This window comes from Gavialis gangeticus, unplaced genomic scaffold (assembly GCF_001723915.1).
Source record: "Gavialis gangeticus isolate Ggan-Ray unplaced genomic scaffold, GavGan_comp1, whole genome shotgun sequence".
NCBI lineage: Eukaryota > Metazoa > Chordata > Crocodylia > Gavialidae > Gavialis > Gavialis gangeticus.
Window position 1 is genome coordinate 48628057 of NW_017729004.1, and position 11012 is coordinate 48639068.

At 42.3% G+C, this 11012-nt stretch overlaps 1 protein-coding gene across 1 annotated transcript in view; it reads left to right on the plus strand.

Moving 5' to 3' along the window:
* RSU1 (Ras suppressor protein 1) overlaps window positions 1-10692 on the plus strand; it is a 205236-nt gene extending 194544 nt beyond the window's left edge. Inside the window, exon 9 of the mRNA XM_019508345.1 lies at window positions 10185-10692. Coding sequence (XP_019363890.1) covers window positions 10185-10287 — 103 coding nt within the window. The 3' untranslated portion in view covers window positions 10288-10692. The remainder of the gene's footprint in view (window positions 1-10184) is intronic.
* The last annotated feature ends 320 nt before the right edge of the window (window positions 10693-11012 follow it).

The window sequence follows — 11012 nt, forward strand, 5'->3', positions numbered from 1 at the left end:
AATCCCATTAATTTCAGTGGGAATACTCATGTGCCCAGGTGGGCAGTATCTTGCTGAAATGCTGACTGCATATGCAGCAGCTCCTCTTTCAGCTGCTCTGGTGGTGTTTTTTCACAGGTGATGGTATGGTATATGAAGATGATACTTCCTCCAGGAAGGTGTTTAACTATGCATGTCCTCTGCATTCACGTCCAAGTACTTCTGTTTTAGCTACCTTGGGGCAGGGGGCATTTTCCCATGGCTGTTTTTTTCAAATATATTTTAAAATGCTTAGGACCAAAGTCTTCTACTTTTAAGGTACTGTCCTGCAGTATTGTGCTTTTAAGGTTAAACAAATAATCTGCATCAAACACAGATTTACACATGTTAGACTTTCCCCTCTTAGTCTCAAATTAGTTGAGACCAGTGAAAAGCTATGTAGTTTATTTACTTTGCACGCTAAATAAAATTTTACAATTGCTCTCCTTGTTCATCATTCCTTTCTCTGATTTAGAATCATGGAGTCATAGAAAATTAGTGTTGGAAGGGACCTCAGGGGTCATCTAGTCCAACCCCTTGTCCAAAGCCTTCAGCCAGGGCTTTGTTGAGCCAGGCCTTAAAAACTTCCAAGGATGAAGATTCCACCACCGCTCTGGGTAACCCAGCCCAGTGCTTCACCACCCTTCTAGTGAGACCGTTTTCCCTAATATCCAACCTAAACCTCCCTTGCTGCAGCTTGATACTATTGTTCCTTGTTCTGTCATCTGCCACCACTGGGAACAGTTTAGCTTCATCCTGTTTGGAACCACCCTTCAGATAGTTAAAGGCTGCTATCTCACACACACACACACACACACACACACACACACACGTCTTCTGCGCGCGCGCGCGCGCACACACACACGTCTTCTGCAGACTAAATAAACCAAGTTCCCTCACCTCAGCCTCTCCTCTAGAAGTCATGTGCCCCAGCCCCCAAAATATTTTTGTTGCTCTCTGCTGGACTTTCTCCAACTTGTCCACATCCCTTCTATAGTGGGGGTCCAAAACTGGACACAGTACTCCAGATGTGACCTCACCAGTGCAGAAGGGAATGGAATAATTACTTCCCTTGATCTGCTGGCAGATCATCTCCTACTAATACAGCCCAGTATGTTGTTAGCCTTCTTGGCAACAAGGACACACTGCTGACTCATATTCAACTTACTGTCCACTGTAACCCCCAGGTCCTTTTCTGTAGAGCTGCTGCTTAGCCAGTTAGTCTCAAGCCTGTACTGGTACATGGGATTGTTCTGTCCTAAGTGCAGGACTTTTCACTTGTCCTTATTGAACCTCATGAGATTTCTTTTTGGCCCAATCCTCTAATTTGTCAGGTCACTTTGAATCCTAGCCCTAGTCTCCAGCATATCTACTATACCCCCCACAGCTTGGTGTCATCTGCAAATTTACTTGGGGTGCAATCCATCTCATCTTCCAGATCATTAATGAAGATATGGAACAAAACCAGCCCAGGACCAACCCCTGGGGCACTCCACTTCATACCAGCTGCCAACTAGTCTTCAAGCCATTAATCGTGACCTGTTGAGCCTGAAGATCGAGCCAGGTTTCTGTCCGCCTTACAGTCCGTTCATCCAATCCGTGCATCCATACCTTACTTGCGAGAATGCTGTGGGTGACCATATCAAAAGCCTTGCTAAAGTCAAGGTATATCACGTCCACTGTTTTCCCTGCATCCAGAGAGCCAGTCATCTCATCATAGAAAGCAGTCGGGTTGGTAAGGCATGACTTGCCCTTGGTGAATCTATGCTGACTGTTCCTGATCACTTTGTTCTCCTCCAAGTGCTTAGAAATAAATTCCTTGAGGACCTGCTCCATGATTTTTTTTCAGGGACTGAGGTGGAGCTGTCTGGTCTGTAGTTCCCTGGATCCTCCTCCTTCCCTTTCTTAAAGAAAAGGAGCATGTTGCTTTTAGCCATTGAGTTCTGTAATGTAGAGTAGACAGGGATTTGGGGGAAAATCATGTTGATGGTGACTTTAAAAAAATCAGTGTTTTTTAGCTTCATGAATTGTTATTATCATTCCTTTTTAAATTTATACATGTTAATACTAAGATTTCATGTTTTCAGATTGCAAGGTTTCATTCCTTCATTTATACCATAAATTGCAACATTTAGCTATTTGTAGTTTAATTTAGAAGGATCACCTAGTTTCTTAAATGCTTAAGTAACATAGGAAGCTGCAGTTATTGATTCTTTCTGAATTTATTACAAGAAAGCTATATTCGCTTTTTCCTCTTGGGAATGTACTTCCTGAACTGCATGCTTGCTAGTGACAGCTTAGACCCCCTGATACATAACCAAAGACCTGGCCTAATATCTTTGCAGCTGCTCAGGGAATTTTTATTAAGTAAAGGCATCATTAAAGTGGACAGAATGATGAAGTTTAATGAGTGTCTTTCTTGCTTGATATTGTTAGTTTTGCTGTAGCAGCCACAGTGCTCTCATCTGTTAACTCCAGTGGGGCAGGTAGAAAATGCAGTGGGGTTTTGTGTATGTTTATATTTGCATGCGTGGAAACAATTGTTCACTAGAATTGTTTTTTTCTAATCTTTGTTTATTGGTGGGTGGGGGCAGGAAAGAAGTAACAGGAAAATTTTGTCCATTGCTTTTATGTATTTTCAGTCTCACACATCATCTCCTAGGAAACCTTTTGCATTTTGATATAATGAGAAGACTGTACACAGTAGTGCAGCTACTGAGTTTATAAAGACTCAGCAATTTGTGAACTCTGATTATACAACCACCATCTTGTACTTGCTGCATGGAATAAATAGTTGTCTGAAATGCTTATTTGCTCTCTAGGTTTTATGCTTCAGTACTAATTTTTTTTCTAAATAGCTATTTGCATGCAACTTTCCACACAGAAATAGAATGTCTCTGTAAACATCCAGTGTAACAATAGCAAATGTAAAAGTGCCTGCTGGGCACATGGTATCAGTATTGAAGCCCCAGATCAATTCCTAGAGATGGTAGACACCATTAAACACGGCAGACCTCTCTCTGGATTCTCTATTTATAGGTAGTATAATTACTGCAAAGTAGGCACATTATGGACTGTGAGTAATTGGAGCCTAGATTTGTTCTTACCAAAGGAAGTTTGTTTTTCTTTCACTTCAGAGAGCTTACTCCTCCCAATGGCCTAGCTCAGTGATGTTTGCTGGTTTGGGGGCTTTATTTTTTTTTTAAATTGGGGAACTGTTAGCAGTTTCTAGAGTTGCACTTTAAAGTTGTTGCAAACCCAAACATCAGGGGTCCAGATCTTCTATTAGCAACTTCTGTGGTGTTTCTCTGGTGTCACAAAGTGCAAAATTTCTCCCTAGAGTATCATCTGGTTGACATTCTGCCATTACTCTATTTAAATATTACTGTTATACTCATGGGTCCAGTTACGATCAAGGCCTCTTTGTGTATGTTGTATGAATGCAAGAAAGACAGTCCTTGCCCTGCAAGGCTTATACAGCCTGCTGAAGTCTGGTCTTTGTTCTTGTTTTACATAGAAGATTGCTGTAGCAGATTGCAAGGAATTATCTTGAGCTAAGATGGCAACATGTAACCAACACGCATTTGAAACTTAAAGAAAGGAATGTAAATGGATGTGTTTCATTCTCAAAGCCAAGTAATTGAACTTTGTGGAGGCAGTTTTGGGTGCTTATGGGATTGGCTGCGCACAAGTAAAAGAATGCAGCACAGTGCTGAAAGTCAGCAAGTTCAGTGAATAGACTATTGCTGATGAAGTATTAGTGGGCACATCTGTGCATTTTACTGCACAGCAGACCAATTTACTGCACAGTAAAGTATCAGCATCTACACATACAAGGCAATTAGGCTGTCATAGACTAATTTACTATGCTGTTGAAGAGTCCCATCAGATACAAGTGCTGTCCAGTGGTGTACTAAATTACTGCGTTTAAATGCCCATGTAGATGTTGATAGGGCTGGCTGGGTACTTCAGCACAGGGCTAGCCAGCAGGCAGCCCATGCACTGAAACAATGTCATGCCCCGCCAGCTGCTCCACAGTTGTTGGGCTGGCTGTTCCAGTGGAGCTTCATGTGCAACCCCCATGTCGAAGCACCCTTGTGCCTCAGGCATCACCCCCTATAGCATATGGAGTCTTGTCAGAGGAGCCCTGGGCTTGCATCCTCGCCCCATGGGTCCCCTGTCAGCCCAGGCTGCTTCCACTGGGCTCGAAGTGCGGCACACAAATACATTCAGGAGCTAATTGTTTTGGATTTTTTTGCTCCTGGGCACATGTTCAAACGGCACACCGGGAGCAAAAAACTTTGGAGTAATAAGCCCCAGTGTTTATTCATGCGCGTTAATTGAATGTGTAGATGTGCCCAGTGTGTATACAGGAAGGGAGACCAAAGACGCTAGAGCACCAAGTACTTTGCCTGCCATCTAGAGAAGACTGTTTTATATGGAAACGCTTCATCATTGCTAATGTACACTTGAACTGTGGGAGAGTTTTCTGTGACCACTAGATTTCCACACCATGGTCAGAAAAGGGAGAGGGAATTAGTTGTGTTAATCTCAAGTCAGACAGAAGGCAGGGTACTTTATAGCCATCACCTGCTTACAGTGCCCTTCTGCTGTCTCCATTGGGCAGACAGAGGGATCCCTACGGAGAAGAATGTGTGACAGAAATTCCATAACGACACAAAAGCCCCTGGCAGAATACTAGCCGCCTTGGCCGTTCCATCCCTGACCTCAAAGTAGCTGTTCGAGAACAAGAACACTTTAAAAACTGATGTGAACATACAATTGCAGAACCAGAAATCATCCACAGACTGGATTATGTTGAGTACAGCCTTAGGAGAGACTCTGTATTTTTATTCTGTTACATGGACTAGCTTTTATGACCCTTATGCCCCTCAGTGGGTTAACTGTTTTGTTTATCCCTTTCAATCTCTTCAATCCATCTTCATCTCCCTCCACAGTGCCCTCTTCTTTCCTTCTGCTTTCCCTGTCCTTTGCATTTAAGTGACTTTATGCCTTTCAGTTTATTACCCCTGCTCTCCGCAAGTCTCTTCATATAATCTAAAAAGTAGCCTATGAAAGCTCATGCCTCTGAATGGGTCAGTCTGTAAAGTGCCACCCTGCCTTGCCTTCTGCCAGTGATCGAACATGTTACCTAGTAGCTTTTAACAGAACGTCATTGTTCTGACCAGCCTCTTCACTGTAGACGTGCACTTTGCTCATCACCCCTGTTGCAAGCCTCTGACATCTCACGGATCAGCAGTCTGTCCTCGCTAGCCAGTAAACGTTTAACAGGAGACACGTTGTACAACAGGACCATTGGCAGTTCTAAAGATAAGACATTTTGTGATAAATAGTAAAAATGTGAATAATACATTTGCATTTACTTTGGCTTTGTGCCAAATACATTACCTTGCAACAGGTTTGCTAGTTATTGGTAGTTTTTCATGAGTGTTTTTTTTTTCTGTTTAAAAATGCCAGAGCCTAGTCTTAAATACTTAACCAGAAAATGTGTACAGATTTGTAAATATGCAGCCTCATCCATCTTTAAAGAGAGAAAGAAAGAAATAACCCCAGTAGTGCTATTTAGAAGGGAACAATGCATGTAATGCACTTCTAAAGCATAACAGTTTTGAACCCCAGACCAACCTGTTTAGAAATCCTTACACACAGCTTCTCCAAGCCCCTCAGCTACACAGCTCTTGCTCCTCTCATCTCTGGCCCTTCGCTAACTTGAGGAAGATATTGTGGGATAAGGGTAGAGTCAGTGCTGTGTAGTGATGCTCATACAGTGTTCTCCCTCCACATATCCTTCCTATTCCCTTTGAGAGAAACACTCACTGGTTGTGAGATTTTAGCCTAATCCATGGCCCAGTAAATGTGCTATTTAGCTACCAGTGGCTGTTTGCAGATTTGAGCACGTTTTCATTTTTCGTCTGTGAAACTTTTCAGCATCACAAAATTATTGCTAGCATGCTTCAACTAATCAGTTGTGTGTAGCTGAAAATGAGGTGGCTCTTGTACAATGCTTTGATCATTTTTATCTAAGAGTGCTTTCTAATGAGTATTTCCTTAATTCTAATGAGTATTTCCTTAATTACAGCTGGAATTTTTATATTATGTTCAATGTGGAAATATTCCAATAGCAAAGTTTTTTTTTAAAAGAAAAAACAAGCAAAACTCATCTATATGCTCCAAACCCAAGGAAAGTCCTTATTGGATATTTTCATTAATAGTTGATGCATACTAAGTTAAGGGTGATGAGGTAGAAAATTTGCATGTGCAGTAACTAACGGTCATTGTTCACTGACCATAGAGACTCTTCCTTACTTGGTATCTGGTTCCTAATTGCCAATAAGCAAGTCCTTAAAGTATTTGCAGGGTCAAGGAATGGGTTAGTTTTTAACTGTACTTTCCTTGAAGGAAAACTAGTTGCAGAACAGTAAACCTTTAGCAGTGGCCAGCAAATCAGTAAGACACAAAATTAGAATATGTAGTATGGTGGAAGTGAAGAATGAATTTCCCAACTCCCCTCCCATTTCACTCTAAAATGTGATCCAGATACCTCTGTAGAAGACATGGATTTGAGAAAGGCAGTGTGCTCCTGACTCTGGAATGAATGTTAAAGCAGATGCACAAGAGTTTGTGCTTTAGGACTTCAGTATGCTTTAGTGAGAGGTAGATAAAATCTCTTTGTCAAAAAGTATTCAGTACCACATAGTGTGAGAATTCAGAAGCATTTGTATTTATGTTGAATCCCATTTGGTGCCTACTAGATACATTTTATTATGGACCTGGGTAAACTGGAGAGCCCAGTGTTTTCTGTGATGCTCTTTTTGGAAAGGTAAGAATCCTTTTTGCGGGTGTAGAAAGGTAGGCTAAAACCAAGCTCTACATTCAGACCATATTTGGGTTTCCTGGTGCATAGCATTCATAAAGCTTTAGACTGTTATACAGTAGATAGGCATATGGCAATCTGTCCTCTACATCACTGCACTAGGTAGGAGATTCAACTAGTCTGTCACCTGTGAGGTGCAGAATTGCGGAAAGGACTGAGAAGATGGGAAAGGCTCAGAGTTAATGTCCTACAAAAGGTGTAGAAGAAGTTCACATCTATCTTGAGGTGATAATCTTGCCCTTTTTCAAAAGCAGAAAGGAGTCCCAGTAGTGGGGAGAGACAGCTACTGCAACAACAGAGCCCATTCCATGTGTGCTAAAGGTATTTGAAGGCAGGGCTGGTGGGACATTTGTTATGTAGATCCATCACCTGTTTTTCCCACATTGTGTGTCATAGAGCCTGCTCCATCTTTCCTTTCTGGTCATGGAACAGATCTGTCAAGGCTACAGATGGCTTGGGAAGGAGAGCCTGTTTGCTCACCTAGTCCTGGAGTGATTTCCCAGTGTGGTGTCAGGCAGCTTGAGCTGTTCACTGGGGGCAAAGTTATGGACTTTTTGGTGCAACTATAGGACACTGAAACACCTTATCTTGTGTTAGATTGTAATTATTTTTCTTTGTAGAGAAGTTGTCATTTCTGTGCCTAGAAGGGTGCCCATCACTGAACTGCAGGTCAGGCCATGCCTACATATATAGGCATATTTCCTATACGTATAGGTATGCTTATATATAGATATAGACAAAAATTTTCATGTTACAGGTCAAATTAGCCAGATCAGTTCTGAATCCTTCTGACTTAGCAAAGCTCAGTCATTCAAACACCATATGTGGCGCTGCAACCGGCAAGTATCCTCCACCCGAGATTTTTCAGGCTGGGGCTTCAGATGCTTCCATATCCATCAGTAGGCATCCTACATGCAGGCCCAAGCCCAAAGGCTTGGGGTTCGGCTACCCAAGCCTCACTTGCCCTTAGCCAACAGCCGTGGGAGCAACTATGAAGTTCTTGTAGGGAGTCCTATCCGCATATGAACAGGGGTACACCCTCCACTACACACTGCCATTTAAATCCATTTCAACTCAGATATTAGATCAGTACAGCGACTACACTTAATCTTGGCCCACAAGAACTGAGACGTGATAACAGACTTTAAAAGCCTCTGGAACATTGCAGAACCTGCTGCTCATTATATTTCTGATAGGCAGAGTTGGGACAAATAGCAGACAGGTCTGCCTCTTGTCCTCACTGATGGCAGGAGTCAGGCAGATCTGCTAGCTGTGCAGACTTTCAGTGGCAGGTGGGTGTTTTGACCACTACAACACACATGATGTAGGTAAAGCTTCCTGTATTCCATGCACTTAAGGTATTAGGAAAATCCTGGGTCTCATCTCTGGAGGTCAGTGCTGACCTATAGATCTGAACATCAATTTTGGCTCTGCCAAAGGTGTGTGTACAAAGCCTAGCAGTATCTTTGGCTCAAACTCTGTATCCTATTCCAGCGTTGTCCAACTGGGGGCATGCAGCCTGTGGGCCCCAGCAACCACCTCTCCCACTGCCGCTCAATAAGAAAGACCCCAGGGGTCAGGGAGAGATGCATGCTGCCAGTGAAGAAGGCGGGGGGCTGTGTGCCACTAGCAGAGCCTGCAGGAGGGAAAGGGAGGAGGGAGGGCTTTGTGCTGCCAGTTCATCATGTGTGGTGTGGGAATCCTCAGGGGAGGGACAGGGGGGACTTGGTGGCAGCTTATAAGTATATAAGGGGTGTGCATCAGAAACTGGGAGGATGTCTGCTCACATGGGCACCCCAAGGGAAGACACGGTCTAATGGTCACAAACTGCTGGAAGACCGTTTTAGACTGGACATAAGGAAAAACTTATTTACCATCCGAGTCTCCAGAGTCTGGAATAGACTCCCCCCAGAAGTGGTGCTGCCGCCTACTCTGGATACCTTCAAGAAACTCTTAGATGCTTATCTTGCTGGCTAATTGATTTGACCCCTGTTGACTTCATACCCCTTGGGCAGGGGGCTGGACCTGATGATCTTGCAAGGTCCCTTCCAGCCCTAATGTCTGTGAAATTTGTGAAATCCTGCATGCTGCTGGCCCATGCCGTATGGTGAAGGGCCACCCCCACCACATGTGACCCATACAGTGTACTGCCCAGAAGCCACACACCAGCACCAGCTGCAGCACCCTGCCACTGTGGAATTGGACAGCCCTGTTCTGTTCTGTATTCCCAGAGCAAAAGATGCAGATACTGGAACACAACTTACTACACATATTCAAGGACTGTTACAGAATACAGCTTTCAGAGTAATCAGACGCATTAATTTCCACAAGTTGGTTGGCAGTGTGCTAGCAGGGAGGGTGCCCTGAAGCCCAGAGGAGTGATAGAGGAGGTATTAGGGGACACCTTTCCAAGGGATTTCAGTAGATGTGTCAACATTCCTCATTTCACAGCTGAGTTAGAGAAAGCAGTGCTACGGGTCCTTTCCCTGCTAGACACCTTAACACCCCTGCAAAGGACAGCTCTAAAAAGCAGTTCATGGCAATAAGAGAAGTTAGGGTTTGAGCTGTATTTATTCTGGGTAAGCTTTTAATTTGGTTTAATCAGGATTGCTCATAAATTAAGTCCTAATTATTACCTGTTATTCAGCTAAATCTTCTCAGCCATGTAGTCTGTTTAGCTTTGCACTGAATGCTAGCCATCTTAATTGTAGGATACTTCGTCAACATTTAATCAGTGATACTTATTAATGTGGCAGTGATGTGTTGGTAGCTATCCCAGTACTATCAATCATGTGTGAACAGCCAGAGAAGACTGTGACACCATTGCTCTCTGTCACATTATCAAGCCCCTGGGTTTTATGGTTAGGCATGATGCTCGCTTTGCTGTAAATGGGTATTCTGTCTCTCCAGTTCGACCCAATTTTTCTCATTGTCGGCTTAGCTACACACATTCTCAGCCTTCCAAGCCTTTGTGCCGTAAGTGCTGAATAAAGGTTGCTAGTTTCTGAAGGCAAAACGTATTCTTCCTATCTTCTCCTTAAACCCCAGTTTTCCTAATGTTAATCTCCTGATGAGACACAGAAAGCTAATATTTCAAGCTGCATCTTGAAGACTATTAGGAATTTCTAGCATATGGAGGCAGAAAAAACATAATGACCCTCTGCTTTCTTAACTTTTGGTTGAGTAAATGTATTGTTTTAACATGCTGCAGGTTGAAAGCCTTTATTTTACTGATGGCATCACAAATGTTCTTTGTCTCATTTCCTTGCAGTCTGTATGGCAGACACATGCAGGCAAACCCCGAGCCTCCAAAGAAGAACAATGACAAGTCAAAGAAGATCAGTCGTAAGCCCCTGGCAGCCAAGAACAAATAAGTCACTGGTTTGTGGCAGGGTTTTTAAGTCTTTTTTAATTTCTTTTGCATGTGCCTAAGATATTTCCAGAAGAAATGCAGTTATTCATTTTATAAGAAAGCAAAGTCTATCTTTTTCAATCAACAGCAATTCACCATGTGCACTGCTCTTAAGACTGCTTAAAGAATATAAAATTATATAATCTAATTGTAGCCAAAATTACAGCCATTTAATATATCACTGTCAAGCACCTTTTTAAATTTTTATATTTATATGTACATTAAAACCAGTTTGACATGTCTTCTGTTCACATATATCACGTGTCCTTTTCTGCTTTATTAGACATGTTTCTGCACCAGTACATAGTATTAGTTACACTTCATGTATTATCCAGATGATTTTAATAAAATATTTCTTTGTATCTTGTGTTGCTTTATTCAGTAATGTCTTTAACAGGTGTAATATTCTTGTCTCCTGTTGTTTGCTGCTTTTTATTTTAGTAATAATTTAGCATTTTACATGTGGTACAAGGTAGTTAAAATATAAAACCTTGTGCATTAAGAACTGATAAATTTTAATCATTTTCACTTTTCTTCTTATATTGGTGTCATGCTTTTTTTCCCTTGAGGACCATTTATAGATTAGAGGGAGAACCAAAAAAACCAACAATACTATCTCAGTAAAAGACTGCTACCTGCCAAACAGTGTTTGGGACAGAACTTCCCATTTGAAGAAAATGTTTCTGT